This window comes from Scyliorhinus canicula, chromosome 1 (genome assembly GCF_902713615.1).
Source record: "Scyliorhinus canicula chromosome 1, sScyCan1.1, whole genome shotgun sequence".
NCBI classification, from domain to species: domain Eukaryota; kingdom Metazoa; phylum Chordata; class Chondrichthyes; order Carcharhiniformes; family Scyliorhinidae; genus Scyliorhinus; species Scyliorhinus canicula.
This window is the reverse complement of record NC_052146.1, coordinates 23055965-23073222: the sequence shown is the minus strand read 5'-3', so window position 1 is coordinate 23073222 and position 17258 is coordinate 23055965. Positions and strand designations below refer to the sequence as shown.

General features: G+C 43.0%; 1 protein-coding gene across 3 annotated transcripts in view; it reads right to left on the bottom strand.

Annotated features, from left to right (window-relative positions):
• Positions 1–17258, bottom strand: part of morc2 (MORC family CW-type zinc finger 2) — a 169067-nt gene that overhangs the window by 62144 nt on the left and 89665 nt on the right. For all 3 annotated transcript variants that reach the window (XM_038821895.1, XM_038822071.1, XM_038821984.1), the window contains 4 exons: positions 10629–10714; positions 4771–4911; positions 3452–3606; positions 876–1004 (listed from right to left, as the gene is read on the bottom strand). In XM_038821895.1, coding sequence (XP_038677823.1) covers positions 876–1004; positions 3452–3606; positions 4771–4911; positions 10629–10714 — 511 coding nt within the window. The remainder of the gene's footprint in view (positions 1–875; positions 1005–3451; positions 3607–4770; positions 4912–10628; positions 10715–17258) is intronic.

Sequence of the window (17258 nt, the reverse complement as noted above, 5' to 3'; positions counted from 1 at the left end):
ATTTATTGTGCGGTACAGTGTGTTTGGCCACCGTTTGACTGCTCGTTAACTCTGAATGTTAGGAGCATACGGTACATATTTCAAATCGTTTCAGCTTTCTGACCTTGTATAGTAAAGTTTATTTTTGTTTATTCAAAATGTATGGAATCTTGTGGCTTTATTCTCAAAGTATCACAAACTTTGTCTACCTTAAGCAAAAAGTTACTAGTCCCTAACTGGATTGTATGAAAAACTTGGGGGGTTCTGGTCCAGAATCATAACAAACCCTACTGGAATCTCACATGGATACTGGGCAAGGGATGAGAGAAGAACATGCTCAATTCGCTGGCCAATGTTCATTGTCTAAGCTCACCAGCCTTAAGGGGCTGGTTTAGCACAGGGCTGAAGAGCTGGCTTTTAAAGCAGACCAAGGCAGGCCAGGAGCACAGTTCAATTTCCGTACCAGCCTCCCCAAACAGGCGGCGTAATGTGGTGACTGGGGGCTTTTCACAGTAACTTCATTTGAAGCCTACTTGTGACAATAAGCGATTTTAATTTCATTAATTTTTCATTTCACGCAGAAAAGAAAGGCCATTTAGTTGGCTTGGAATCACAGACAGCAGCCAAATTCAATAAGGCAGGCGTAGGGAAAGAAAGTTGGGGGAATTGGCATGTGCAGATAAATGATGCAAAATGCAGATAAAAATGCATGTGCTAGTTGCCATGTATAAAATGAAAGAAGACACAAGAGCAACAACTTCAGCATCTAATGCTTAAAGTAGCTTCTCGGTGCGCGGAAGAATACTGGGATTTTCTGAATTATCCCTAACCTAATTGATATTTGCTTATGGAACTTACCAACTTTATGCACAGAAAGCATTGTGGGTAAGACGTACCGCACTGAATGGTGGTTGGGATCTCCATAGCACGTCGTCTCTTGTATACAGTCCCATCAGAAGGTGGTTGATTCCAGTTGGCTGACATATAGCCAAACTCATCCCAGAATTTCAATATCCCCTTCTGTGCTGTAAGCCAAGAGAATTTTTATTATTAACTTTATAAGAGATCATAACGTAAAAACACAGTACATTTAGTTTGATTGGCACGAGATTATTATGTGAATGCGAGTATGACGGGACAACTACAATTAACACGAGATTAAATTTAAAGCCTTGCTGGGAGCTAATAAACATGCTTCTTCAGTACGGAGGAGTCTCCTAGAACCAGGTTCAGAATGACAGTGCTGGATGTCAATGGGATCACCTGGACAGTCTCATGTTTAAAAATAAAAACAGATCAGAGAAACTGGCAATAAAAAATAATGTTCTAAAACAGGTAGGATCTTTGGAGAGGGCAAGATAAGATTAACGCTTCAGTCAGGTACAAGATAAATAAGCTATTGCGATTACTTAATGCCCTAAAACTGGTTGGACTGGTCCAGTCAAATCTGTGCTGTCAAGCAAAATTGCTATTCTGTACGATCTGTATGACAGCTAGAACAAATGGCTCATTCAGGTTTCGGGAACTGTGGGATTGAATGCACTCGGCGATCTTGTTCTTTTTTTTTTATAAATTTAGAGTACCCAATTATTTTTTCCAATTAAGGGGCAATTTAGCATGGCCAATCCACCTATCCTGCACATCTTTTTGGGTTGTGGGGGCGAAACCCACGCAGACACGGGGAGAATGTGCAAACTCCACACAGACAGTGACCCAGGGCCGGGATTCGAACCCGGGTCCTCAGCGCCGTAGGCAGCAATGCTAACCACTGTGCCACCGTCGATCTTGTTCTGAGTTGCAGGCTGAGACTGTGATGCAGCATTGAGGGGATAATTTGAACAAGAAAAAAAGTTTGATTGATCCACACAACAAGAGGGCAGCACGGTAGCATAGTGGTGAGCACAATTGTTTCACAGCTCCAGGGTCCCAGGTTCGACTTGCGGCTTGGGTCGCTGTCTGTGTGGAGTCTGCACGTTCTCCCCGTGTGTGCGTGGGTTTCCTCCGGGCGCTCCGGTTTCCTCCCACAGTCCAAAGATGTGCAGGTTAGGTGGATTGGCCATGCTAAATTTCCCTTATTGTCCAAAATTGCCTTTTGTGTTGGGTGGGGTTACTGGGTTATGGGGATAGGGTGGAGGTGTGGGCTTGGGTAGGGTGCTCTTTCCAAGAGCCGATGCAGACTCGATGGGCCGAATGGCCTCCTTCTGCATTGTAAAATTCTATGATTTCAAGAATAACGAAACAAGTTGCTTTGAAGCTCTCAAGGGATCTTCCCCCCTCCCTCACAGACAAACACAAAATGCTTGAAATCCCGAGCGAAAATGAGCTGCAAAAACACGTGGACCTCATCCAAAAGTTATCCATCCCATCACAATGCAATTTTACTCCCACAGTTGATTTTACTTCACAGCTAACAAGCATGTGATCCCCAGAGAAGATGTGAATCTATAGAGAAGGGAAGCAATTATATTTTCAATTGTACTGCTGTTCTCCCTGGTGACAGTTCTCATCAAGGCTTCTCACTGTACAATGAAAAATAAATTAACATAGGTAATAATGTTAACAGTTTAAAACAAAAACATGCAAGAATAAGGATCATCTTGCAATCCAGTCGTCATTTTACTTTTTGTTTTAGATAGCAACAATAAACCCTCCACGATCATCCTCAACACCGGTGCCCCACAAGGCTGTGTCCTCAGCCCCCTAACTTGTACACCTATGACTGTGTGGCCAAATTCCCCTCCAATTCAAATTTGATGACACCACTGTAGTTGGTCGGATTTCAAACAATGACGAGACAGAGTATAGGAATGAGATAGAGAATCTGGTGTACTGGTGTGACGACAATAATCTCTCCCTCAATGTCAACAAAACGAAGGAGATTATCATCGACTTCAGGAAGCGTATCGGACATACTCTCTTTTACCTTCTTCCATCAGGAAAAATATACCAAAGTTTGAGGTCACGTACCAACCGACTCAAGAACAGCTTCTTCCCTACTGCCACCAGACTTTTAAATGGACCTACCTCGTATTAAGTTGATCTTTTCTCCACACCTTGCTATAACTGTAACAGTATATTCTGCAGTCTCTCCTTCCTTCCCTATGTACGGTATGCATTGTTTGTACAGCATGCAAGAAATAATACTTTTCACTGTATACTCATACATGTGACAATAATAAATCAAATCAAATCTAAAGAATAAGCTAATTGCATTAAAAAAATGAAAAGGCTGGCAGACAACAGCCTGCGAGCCATGGATAAACTGGGAATGCTTTGGCAATGACATCAATTCAAATACTGTATTAATTCAGCTCCCTTACAACTCAAGTCATTTGACAGGTATCACTAGCACTGCTTCTAAACAAAAAAAGTAAAGGAAAAAAATACATGCGCTCAACAGCTAAAATGATCAAATAGGTTCAGGAGAAGCCCAGAAGTTCCAGTTTAGTCAAGTTACAAATCCTCTTCTTACCAATGCCAATGTCTTTCCAATACTGTACGAGGTGCTCGCCCATGGCTCTTAGAAGATGCCGATACTCTTTAGCATCTGCAAAGTCCTGTTTGTTGTGGGTGGGCTCCAGAACTAGGTATGGGATGTCTACCACGCCCACTACTCCACCACATGAACTGAGGATAAACAAAAAGGAAATCAAGTTACAAATATAATTTCTTCTTTCTTTGGCATATTCTTATCCACACCATTAACTCTCTAGGTTCAATTTAATGCTCCATTATACAATCTCCAACTGTCATGAATTCCAAATTGTCAAAAACATCACCCGGATCCTGTTACACACTACGGTCTGCTCATTTGCCCTGACTGACATCCTAGCCTCTAGCGGAATTGAATTTAGAATCTTAATGCTGATTAGTATCTTCCTTTATAACTTCACCAAAAGCTGCTACTTCACTTTTCTGGAACCCTGTAGTTCCATGTCTTCCAGTTCTCAGACTCCAGCCGAAGCATCATTCCTTCCCTTTCTCTTTCTTTCATGGTAGGAGCTTCAAACTCTATTCATAGAATTTACAGTACAGGAAGAGGTCATTCGGCCCATAGAGTCTGCACCGACCCTTGGAAACAGCACCTCACTCAAATCCAGGCCTCCACCCTATACCCATAACCTAGTAAACCCATCTAAATTTTTGGACACGAAGGGGCAATTTAGTATGACCAATCCATCTAACCTGCACTTCTTTGGACTGTGGGAGGAAACTGGACCACTCGGAGGAAACCCACGCAGACATGGGGAGAATGTGCCAATTCCACACAGACAGTTACCCGAGGCCGGAATTGAACCCGGGTCCCTGGAGCCGTGAGGGAGCCGTGAGGCAGCAGTGCTAACCACTGTACAACCGTGCCATCCATTCTCTGAAATCCGACCCAAATTTCACCACTTCTGTAGCACTGTCCCTACTTAACTTTATAACCCTCATCCTTTTATTGTAGTTAACTAAAATACATCAGTAGGTGACTGCTGTGTTGTCTTTTATATTCACCAGATGACTTAATGACATGGCAACCTGTCATATGGAGACACGGTAAGTACCACAGTACAGGAAAAAGTTGTGCCATGGCCATGATTCCTCAAATGGAGTTCCTACTTCACGGACAATGGGGGAGGATGCAGAAGGGACATGGAACATTTTCTCAAAACAACCAGGTTGCCCATATTCTAGCATTTTTGTAGCGTGGAACTGACAGAAAACTTAGCAGGTCACCAAAGGAATGTTAATATAAGCATCTAAGCAAGACATTTAAGCCCATGTCCAGGCAATTTTCAGGGTACTCACACTCCTCCTTCCAACTGTGGTCCGACTTTCTCATACATCTTAATGAGACGACTGCAGTTATAAATGAACATCCCATCCAGGTCACGATGTTCAATGTTCACACCAAAAATAAAGCACATTTCCTTTGGCTCCTTCAAGGCTCTGCAAGAGTCAGAAACAAAATGTTAACAGAGAACTCCATTACAAAGGATCCTCATTGGGAAGCCAGGCATGAGAGTAAAAGAAACATTTTTGCCCAGTATGTCGTATAATTTACTAGCTTTTGAAACACCAAATTGACAGTAAGGAAAGTAGTTACATGTGGATGGTGACCAAGGAATAAATAGATATTTGCCTTAAGCTAGACGGCATCACTGACAATTTTCCGACAATTGCACTGAAGACCTGTGCTCCAGAACTGGCCACACCCCTAGCCAAGCTGATCCAGTACAGCTACAACACTGGCATCTGCCCGGCAATGTGGAAAATTGTCCAGGTGTGTCCTGTGCACAAGAAACAGGATAAATCCAACCCAGCCAATTATTGTCCTATCAGTCCACTGTCCATCATCAGCAAAGTGATGGAAGGAGTCACCAACAGTGCTATCAAGCGGCACTTTTACTCAGCAATAACCTGTACATGGACACTCAGTTTGGGTTCCGCCAGGGTCACTCAGCTCCTGACCTCACTACAGCCTTGGTTTTAACATGGACAAATGGGCAGAACGCCAGAGGTGAGGCGAGAGCAACTTCCCTTGACGTCGGCAGCATTAGATCGAGTATGGCATTAAGGAGCCCTAGCTAAACTGGAGTCAATGGGAATCAGGGGGAAAATGCTCCGCTGGTCAGAGTCGTACCAGGCACAAAGGAAGATGGTTGTGGTGATTGGAGGTGAATCATCTCAGCTCCGCGGCAGCATGGTGGCACAGTGGTTAGCACTGCTGCCTACGGCGCTGAGGACCCGGGTTCGATCCCGGCCCCGGGTCACTGTCCGTGTGGAATTTGCACATTCTCCCAGTGTCTGCATGGGTCTCACCCCACAACCCAAAGATGTGCAGGTTAGATGGATTGGCTACAATAAATTGCTCCATAATTGGAAAAAAATAATTAGATACTCTAAGTATTTTTTAAAAACCATCTCAGCTCCGGGACAATAGTGCAAAAGTTCTTCAAGGTAGTGTCCTAGGCCCAACCAACTTCAGCTGCTTCATCAATGACCTCCATTCCATTATAAAGGTCAGAAATGGGGATGTTCGCAGAAGACTGCACAATGTTCAGCGCCATTTGCGACTCCTCAGATAATCAAGGTGCTGGATGGCATCTCGGCCTGCGAATTACCCAGTGGAATAAAGATCTTGGTGCCCCAATCACAAATTCACTCTCTTTTTCGCTCATCACCCGCAAAGCTTCACATGTTTAGTCATTCCCTCATCCAGTTTAACATGACACATACTAAATTGATTTATAAACAAAGTGGGAAACCTGCCCAGTGGTACAGCAAACTAAATGGGTGAGTAGCTCAAGGATGTGGACCAGAGAAATCCTAGCCTGTGCTGAATTAACTCATCTTGATTCTTGACCTGCCAATTGAACAAAAAGTTGACATGAAAAAGTGTGCACTGCAGGCAGCCAGACTGTACATATTTTTTTCCTTTTGGTTCAGTGTGCACAACTCCTTTCTAGCATAATGTTATCAATGCACCTAAGCTAGATCCTTGGCAATATGGACCGATGGACCTAAGCTTCCATCGGACCCGGATCACTGAACCACCCCAGCATCTTCTCAATATTGGCCGCCCAATAATAGTAAAGCAAACTGGGCAATGCCAGACCCTCCCCGACTGTCAGTGCCTCAAATCCTTAGGGTCTTACCCACTCTTATAGAGGTTGCTACCAACTTATTAACCTTAATAAAAAATGATTTAGGGAGAAAAGTGGGGAGACACTGAAAAAGAAACAAAAACCTCGGTAGGATATTCGTTTTTTAAAATAAATATTTTTATTGGTTTCATAATTATTTATAACATATGTTGTGTATAATACACAGTAGCGCTAATATAGATATACAGCCGGACATAAAAAAGAAAAGAAAAAAACCCAGAAACAGGATCTACAAACTTAGTGGGCAGCATGGTAGCACAGTGGTTAGCATTGTTGCTTCACAGCTCCAGGGTCCTAGGTTCAATTCACGGCTTGGGTCACTGTGCAGAGTCTGCATGTTCTCCCCATGTCTCTGTGGGTTTCCTCCGGGTACTTGGGTTTCCTCCCACAAGAGGTGCTGTTAGGTAATTTGGACATTCTGAATTTTCCCTCTGTGTACCCGACCAGGCGCCGCAATGTGGCGACTAGGGGCTTTTCACAGTAACTTCATTGCAGTGTTAATGTGAGCCTACTTGTGACAATAAAGATGATTATGGTGTGTATGTCAGGACGACAGAAAAAGTAATCTGGAAAATAAATCATATGGGGGCAGACAGTTATGTCTCCCCGAGACAAAATCTATGTACAGGTATAGAGGTCCCCTATTTGTGAGCCCCCAGAGGTCAGCTGCCATTGTCGTCTTGTTTCATAGAATCATAGAATTTACAGTGCAGAAGGAGGCCATTGAGCCCATCGAGTCTGTATCGGCCCAAAGGCCACACCTCCACCCCATCCCCGTAACCCAGTAACCTCATCCCACCTTTTTGGACACTAAGGGCAATTTAGCATGGCCATTCCACCTAACCTGTACATCTTTGGAATATGGGAGGAAACCGGAGCACCCAAAAGAAACCCACGCAGACACGGGGAGAACGTGCAGACTCCACAAAGACAGTGACCAAAGCTGGGAATCGAACCTGGGACCCTGGAGCTGTGAAGCAACCCACTTGAACTGTACTGCTTCGCTCCCATCTTCGCTGTCTCCTGGTACTCAAATGCACCAGAAGTGAGCCAGGTGTCCTGCCTCTTATAAGAACATAAGAACTAGGAGCAGGAGTAGGCCATCTGGCCCCTCGAGCCTGCTCCGCCATTCAATGAGATCATGGCTGATCTTTTGTGCACTCAGCTCCACTTTCCGGCCCGAACACCATAACCCTTAATCCCTTTATTCTTCAAAAAACTATCTATCTTTACCTTAAAAACATTTAATGAAGGAGCCTCTACTGCTTCACTGGGCAAGGAATTCCATAGATTCACAACCCTTTGGGTGAAGAAGTTCCTCCTAAACTCAGTCCTAAATCTACTTCCCCTTATTTTGAGGCTATGTACTCAGGCCAAGCTGCCACTCAAATCCCTAAATTTTGCCAACCCCCAGCAAAACAAAGTTGCTTGGCTCATTAAACCAAGCAAAACTGACTCAACCAGCTGCAGCTCCATCCCAACCTCGATCCCATTAGCTAGCTAAAGTACTGTTAATGAGGCAGCCCTCACACAGGGTAAAGAAAGAAAAAGAAAACACTATTGCCCGACCCAGGTATATCCAGCACCACCAAAAAGACAATCGACAATGGTTTCATGGTCATCATTAGACTTGCAATTCCAGATTTTTATTGAATTCAAATTTCACCATCTGCAGTGGTGGGGTTTGAGCCTGGATCCCCAGAGCATTACTCTGGGCCTCTGATTTGCTAGTCCAGCGACAATACCACTACACCACCACCTCCCCATACTTCACGGTATACAATGTCAAATGACTATAATGTTGCCCGACATGAGGAAATAAAAAACATTAAGCTTTCTAAAATGTTTTTCTCCATTCAAAATATGCAGATTATGGGGCTACATGATAGAAATGATTACAATTATGAAAGGATGAGGGTGGCACGGTGGCTAGCACTGCTACCTCATAGCACCAGAGACCTGGGTTCAATTCCGGCCTTGGTTGATTGTCTGTGTGTTTACACATCCTCCCTGTGTCTGCATGTGTTTCCTACAGGTGCTCTGGTTTCCTCCCACAGTCCAAAGATGTGCAGGTTAGGTATATTGCCCATGCTAAATTGCCCCTTAGCGTCCAAAGATATGCAGGTTAGGTAGGGTCACGGGGATGGGGCACAGGAGTAGGTCTAGGTAGGGTGCTCTTTTGGAGGGTCGATGCAGACTCAATGGGCTGAATGGCCTCCTACTGCACTGTAGGGATTCTATGAAGATGATACAGGGCAGATGGAGGCAGACTATTTTGAAAATTTGAGGGATCTGGAACAAGAGACCATAGCTATAAGATTTTAGAACTGTGCAAAATAAATTGCTTTACACAGAGACTTGAGACCGAAATTCACTGCTGGGGCTAGGAGCAAAAAGTATGTCTATACTCATTAGATTGGGCAGGTGGATATACCAAAGGGGAGTAAAGGGATCTAAAAACTGCTGGGTAAATGTGATTAAGATGATTTGCTTGCATGACAGATGGGTCAAACATCCTGTTCCATGTTCCAACATTCAACCTGGGCTTTGGATTAACATTCCATTCAAACATGTCACCTTTGACAGTGTGGTATTCCATCAGTACTACAATGAAGTAGGTAATATGCTGAAGTCCCAAATTACGGTGTGAAGTATAATCTACCTCTAGGCAACAGGGTCACTGAGTCAAGCTTATACTTGGATTCAACAATTATAGAGGGGGTCCTTTAAAATTAGCTAAAATATATGGGAAATTAAAATGATTCTTGAAAATGATTGCATTTGTAGACATGCGAGTGAGTTATAAAATTGGCGAAACTTTTGAATACTGTCCATGACTGTCTCAAATGTTGCAAATAATGTACTGCAAGTAAGAGATATGAGGGTACATTCAACGAGCTTGAAACAATTTCGTAACTGAGACCAGACGTGATGCAGAGAGTTTGAACGTGGGACAACAGTCGTGGGAAAGATAATTAATTTGGAGCAATTGATTAATGCCGGTAATCTCTAAAGTGGTGCACGTGAAACTGGACCCAGGCCCTTGGGAGACCATATTTGGGCCGTCGGACCAGCCGGACTTGGAAACGGGCGCGGTGGCAGATGTTGTAGCCTTCGCCTTGTTGATCGCCCGAAGGCGGATCCTGTTAGGGTGGAGGTCAACCTCTCCACCCTGTGCCCTGGCGTGGCAGGGGGGACCTGCTGGAATTCTTGGGTTGGGGGCTGGGAGGGTTGGGGGGAGAGGGACTATGTGTTAGTGGTGACTGGGTGATTCCTGATTCCTCTTTGTCATTTATTTATGTTAACATGCGGGCTAATGTTTGGGGGTTTGGTGGGAGGATGGGATTGTTGTTATTGATATGGGAAGGACATTACATTCGTTACTGATTATTGGTTATTGTTGGGTGTAAATTTGGGAGAAAATGTGAAAAAGGAGAATAAAATAAAATATATATTTTTTTTAAAGTGACTGACACTTTCCTGAACGAATCAAGGGGGTCTCAGCTGAGAATTAGAACCAATAAAACTAAGCAAGCTGCTAAACCCAGATAAGGATTCCCTTAAGAATGTCATCCGTTTGACTGATTAGAGAGAAGAATTTTAGCTGTCGGAGAATCCTTGAAGCTTTTGTGAAAATTACTTTTAAGGCCTTTTGTTGAAATGACTTTTAATTTGTAAATCTGGAGTCACTTTTATCTTGAAGCTTTTTGCTTTCACTCTTCAGTGTCTCAAGGACATTTCGGAAAAATCTTTCGATTTAATTTTATGTGAATGTACCAAAATGAGCTCTTGAAGAAAGAAACAGTGCTTGTATATCCATTCAAACCGGACTGAGACCTTACCTATTAGCGAGAGATAAAGGGAAGCTAACTCTATCTGAGACAGGCTTAGACTTTTTGGATAATAAATCATTTCCAAGCAAAATGCTAATGAGCCAGAACACTGGATTTGGCACTGATTTCTTGATTTAAAACAACAATCTCACCACACAAATCTCACCTAAGTTTTGCCTCGTGTATTCGTTTCTTCACATCAGCTTCTCTGCTCAGGTTGAATGCAGCATCCTGCACCTGTCGCAGATGAACCTGTGAAATCAAATTATTCTGAATTATTACTTGCAATTTTTGGTTGAAGACGGTGTGTGTGTGTGAGAGACACCTGTAACTTCTAAAATAGGTCATGCGCAGGAAAATACCATCCCACTTACACAAATCTTACTGGATTTCTGAAAATACCAGATAGGAGAGGTAAGTTTGCCATTTGGCCCCTTAAGCTTGCTCCGCCGTTCAGTAAGATCACGGTGGATCTGTTTGTATTGAGTTCCACATTGCCGGTCTATCTCTGATGACATTTCATCCCCATGCCTTCAAGTACCTCTCCCTCAAAAATATTCACTGACCCCACTTCCACCGCCTTTTAAGGAATTGTTCCAAAGTCGCACAACCCTCAGAACAAAATTCTCCAGACCTGTCCTAGGATGGTGTTGTTAATTTTAAAACAACTCCCACTAGTTCTGAACTCATGCACAAGAGGAACCATTCTTTTATTTTTAAACTTTGTTTTCCTTTTTCTTTTCTCACAGCAAAAAGAAACAAAAGATTAACATGGTGGAAGAATTAAAATTATACAACACATTTATTCTGTCAACTGCACTGATGATTAAAAATACAATATTACATCAGCACTTCTTGTTTAGAAAAGTTCCATGTACAGTGTTGAAAAAGCAGATAAACAAGAATTTGATAACTGGTCCCTGTAGAAGTTGCTTCCTTACATAGAGTACCAGTGAAAATGACTCTAGGAAATATATGGGAAAGCACTGTTAAAAGAAAGGAGAGGCAAATAAAATATATATAATGAGTGGTGTTGGGTTGGGGTGGGGACGTGCTCTCTATGGTTTAGTTCATGTGAACAATATTCCCATTACTGGGATTCACTTTGAAATAATCTTTTGCTCTGTAAACATAATGCATTCATGATTCTTTCCATCTCAAATAGCTATCTGACTCTGACAACCAAAATTCATAGGTGGGCATACGGGTTTCAGCCACTTGAGAGCGATCCTTTTAATGTCAGCTATAAGCAAAATTTGTAAAAGTTAGTTATATTTTCTTCCTTCCATCCTCTCTGGAATTGTACCTCCTGGAGCAGTTAGAGGGGATATGTGGGATGTCCATTTGGAGTACCTCAGCCAATATTTTGGATATCATCCCAATACTTTCTCAACTTTGGGCATGACCAGAATGTGAGCGTGTAATGACCACTTGGTTCCCTGCGCAGTCTCTCCAGCAACTACCTGTGGGGGAGGGACCAATGTTTTCAGTAATATATGTGGTGTTCTGAAGTATCTATTTATATTCTCTGCAGTTATTTGAATAGGTAACAAGATGGGCCTCAGAATAAAGTTCATTTTAGTCTTTCACCGGTATCGCCTGTTGCAGTTTAACTTCCAATTTCCTTTTAATGTGTAAGGAATTGCCAGACACCATGGAGAGCATGTCTGATATATACAGGATATTATTTTTCCCCAGGTACACCTCGTTGGACGTTTACACAGCAAGACTGTATTGGAGATGGACTTTGTATTTTGTTTAGCTTTTCATGTTTTAAAAGAAAATGCCTTATCTGTAGGTATTTAAAACCGGCTGTATTTGGAAAACAAAATCCCCCTCTGATCTGCTCAAATGATTTGAGTATCCTGCTGAAGTAACTGGTGAAGGAAGGTGAAACCATATTCGGACCATTTCTTAAAGCCCTCATGATGCATGGAGGGCATGACATTTTTTATAGACCCAATAGTGGTCAGAGCAGAGACTGAACCAAGTAAATCAAAGGATTCCTGAATTTCTTCCCAAATATTGATGATCAGTCTAGTCTATTCATTAGTTCTACAGTCTCTTATGCTATTACCCATAAATGAATGGCAGCGCTGTTAATGCAAGTTGTTTCAGCCATCAGGTTTCTATTATGTCTGTTAACCAAGATGTCATAGATTTTAGCTGCCCAAAAATAGAATTTAAAATTGGGGAGTGCTAAACCTCCTTCCGACTTTGTAAACTGGGATGTTTTAAATCACGTTCTGGTCGTTTTCCTTGCCATATACAATGGCAAGGAAATTGAAGCGTATTGAATGTAGATTTTGGAATCTGAATACCGTAATTTCCGGACTATAAATCGCACCTGATTATAAGCCGCACCCACTGATTTTTTTTTAAAAAAAATTATTTTGAACATAAATAAGCCGCACACGTATATAAGCCACAGGTGCTTACCGGTACATTGAAACAAATGAGCTTTACACAGGCTTTAACGAAATACGGCTTGTAACAAAAATAAAAAATTAGCGGTAAAGAATAGCCTACCAAGAAAGTCATTGGTCACTGTGGAGCGAAATCAATCCGATTAAGCTCTTAAGATTAACATAGAATCATCAGTTTGAAACATTAAAAATAAATAAATCATGTGTAAAAAGAAGTCTTTTATTACTGATCGTAATCAAGATATCACCAACCCAGGTGATCACGATGTGGAGATGCCGGCGTTGGACTGGGGTGAGCACAGTAAGAAGTCTTACAACACCAGGTTAAAGTCCAACAGGTTTGTTTCAAACACGAGCTTTCGGAGCACGGCTCCTTCTTCAGGTGAATGGAAAGGCTTGTTCCAGAAATGTTTATATAGACACAGTCAGAGATGCCCCGGAATGCGAGCACCTGCAGGCAATCAAATCATCAAAGATGCAGAGAGAGAGGTAACTCCAGGTTAAAGAGGTGATCACAGTCACTATCCTCCTCTTGTGCACTGAAACCACTGAAGTCATCTCCTTCGGTGTCAGAGTTGAATAGCCTCAGAATTGCTTCATCCGATGTTGGATTGTTTTCATTGTCGCTCTCATCACTTTCATCTGGAGGCAAATTTCCCGCTGAGCTCATGCTGCCCTCTTCAACACGCAGCAATCCAGCTTTTCGAAACCCGTTGATGATAGTGGATTTTTTAACAATGCTCCACGCTGTCAGGACCCACTGGCAGACTTGACCATAAGTTGCTCTTCGCATGCGGCCCGTTTTAGTGAAGGATTTCTCCCCATTTGTCATCCAAGCCTCCCACTGAACACGAAGCGCCACCTTAAATGCACGATTTAAACTGATGTCGAGTGGCTGTAAATACTTTGTTGTGCCCCCAGGAATCACAGCTGGAATTGAGTTTGTCCTCTTGATGGCTTCTTTCACAGAATCTGTTATGTGGGCCCTCATGCTGTCCAAAACGAGCAATGCCTTGTTCCTGTGAAAGAATCCTCCCGGTCGCTTGCCGTAGCACTCCGTATGCCATTCATGCATTAGGCTTTCCGTCATCCATCCTTTCTTGTTGACTTTCACAACAATTCCTGTAGGGAATTTTTCTTTTGGTATCGTCGTGCGTTTAAAAATCACCATCGGTGGAAGCTTTTCTCCCGATGCCGTGCAACTCAGAACACAGGTGAAGTGCGTTTTTTCATGCCCAGTTGTTTTCAGCATGACGGATGATTCACCTTTCCTGTTGACAGTCCGAGTGAGAGGCAGGTCAAACGTCAGAGGAACCTCATCCATATTTATGATATTGTGCGGGCCAATGGAATGCTCCGCTATCTTTGCATCAATGAATTTGCGGAAGTTTGAAATTTTTTCCTCGTAGTTGGGAGGGAGCTGCTGACACAAACTCGTCCGTACCCTGATGGACAGGCCTTTACGTCTCATAAATCTGAGACACCACGATGGTCCACCTCTAAAATTCTCAAACTTCATTGCGGTGGCGATTGTTTTGGCTTTCAGTCGGATCTGTACAGTTGAAATACCTCGGCCGTCTGCTCTCTGCATGTTGACCCAGTCTTCGAGCTCATTTTCTAGTTCGGGCCATCTGCTTTTCTTCCCTCTGAAAGCTTTTGTTGTCTTTTTGCACTGAGTCAATTCCTCACGCTGCTGTTTCCAACGTCTTATCATCGACTCATTAAGACCAAGCTCTAGTGCAGCAGCTCTATTTCCTTTTCCAACAGCCAGATCAATCGCCTTCAACTTGAAAGCTGCATCATATGCATTTCTACGTGTCTTTGCCATGATGAGGGTGACAAAATGACTACCGTAATCAGAATGATGGGATGTTTGAGCGCGCTTGATTTAACAGTAAACTAAAAAGTTACATTGTTTTACCTTAACCCGTTACGCAATTTCATTGGTTTAGTGAAAGCGGGAAAAATCCATAAATAAGCCGCGTCGTTGTATAAGCCGCGAGGTTCAAAACGTGGGAAAGAAGTAGCGGCTTATAGTCCGGAAATTACGGTAGGTAGCATTTGAGGACATTCATCCTAATACATCAATCCGCCTTAACAGAGAGAGGGGTAGGGTCAGCCACCATCCAGATCATTCTTGATTATAATAAAACTGGCGTAATTTGCTTCATATATTCTTACAATTGATGGTGGGACAAGAATACTGCGATATTTAATGCCCCAACTAGGCCATTTAAAGGCAATTTGCACCTTAATATGGTTGGGGATCTGCCACTTATTTCCATTGCTTCAGTTTTATCAACATTAATTTTGTAACCAGAGTAACAGCCAAACTTTTTAATACTCTCTTTCAGAAAACGTAAGGATATTGTACAATCTGATAAGCATAGAATCATAGAATCCCTACAATGCAGAAGGAGGCCATTCGGTCCATCAAATCTGCACCGGCCCTTGGAGAGAGAACCCTACTTAAACCCACATCTTCACCCTAACCCCGTAACCCCACCTAACCGTTTGACACGAAGGGGCAATTTAGCATGGCCAATCCACCAAATTGCACACCTTTGGACTATGCGAGGAAACCCATGCAGACACAGGGAGAAGGTGCAAACTCTATGCAGACAGTCACCCAAAGCTGTAATTGAACCCGGGATCCTGGAGCTGTGAGGCAGCAGTGCTAACCACTGTGCCACCGTAACGCCCCCACAGCATAATTTTTAAATACCTACAGATAATTTGTGCTTTTCTTCTTCAGCTATAACCCCTTTTATGTCTGTATTGCCTCTCACCATTGTTCTATGTATAGGGTGAACAGAAAGGGGGACAGAGTACAACCCCGTCTTGTCCCACTCCAGACTAAAGGCCTTAGAAATATGACCATTCAATCTAATGGAGATCCGTGGATTTGAATAGAGGATCTGGACCCACCTCGCAAAGTTGGGTCCTAACACCCCAGGCGGTCTAACGCCAGAAATAGGCAGATCCATGATACTTGGTCAAATGCCTTTTCAGCATCTAAAGGCAAGATCATAGCCTCAGCACCACGACCTTGAGCATAACTCATAATATTACGGAGTCTGCGTAGATTATCTCCAGAGTTTAGTCTGTAGGTTTGTATTGATGTTAGAATTTGCAGGTCGCAATTAAGTGATGATATGGGGGCGATATAACACACACTCTGTTGGGTCCCTACCCTCCTTATAAATGACAGTTATGACAGCATCTCTCCATGAAGGAGCCAATAAGTGACGATAGGCCTGTTGTGAGTGGATACAGATCTGTGGAATAAGATTACTACACTCCTTCTCCCTGATGCAAGAGGAAAAGAAAACCTGGTTTGCTCAAGATCTGTCCAGCTTACTATGTCCTTTGTCTGACAAATGTGTTTCTTGTACAAAATGCAATTTTGCAGCTTGGGTGTTTCAACTGACCGAGTATCTTTTTTCTTTTAATAGGTTATGCAACCGTTTCACATTATAACTAACTACCGTTAACACAATCTGTATTCAATTAATGTGAGGTGCACCCAGCTTGACAAGTAGTCTAATATCAGAGAAGAGTGCGTTGAGATAGGGGGAAAAGAAAAAATGTGTCTTTAACATTGTTCCTTTGAGAATACTGTGGGGTAGAAACTATGTACACCAAAGGTTTAACCACAAATTTGACCCATATCCAAGTGGAATTAGGCCTAAAATAAAGATTATTTAAACCAACAAAAGCGAGGCTTAGCGTCTCCGTATTCAACTTGTTAATATGTAATTGTGTATAATAAAAAGAAATCTCCAGAGCAGACCTTCCGCTGCTTAGGTCTTCAGCTGCATTGGTGATGGGGCAGCTGAACAAAGTCTCCTGTTTAAACAGAGGGAGCCGTCCTCTCTTGGCTATGGTCAGCTAAGACCGCTCCACTCACACCCCCCACCCCCCCGCCCAACTGTTCTCCCCCGCCCAACTGTCCCCAACCCCACCCGGTATAAGACTGGCTAAAAAAGAAAGAAATTCTCAGCTACTTATAAAGTGATATCCCTAAACAACAGTGTCACTTCAGCTAGCTAACCTTACACCAGATTTCCTGAGCTGCAGCTATCAAGCTGACCGCAATGGAGTTAACTAACTCAGTCAGTGGGTAAGGTACAAGTTAAAGAATCTGCAATTTAAATAGTTTCATTTCATTCCCACTGATATTGGATATGCATCGCACCACTGCTTTAACACTGCCCTCCCTCATCGCATCTCTAAAGCAGAGCCTCTACATCACAAATCATCAAGCGGCTAAGCAGGGAATCATATCGTCTTTGATTTCTACCAGCAGTGTGCCATCCAATGTGGTGCATTTCCCTCTCCAGCGCTTGCCCCCAGAAAGTCACGGTGAT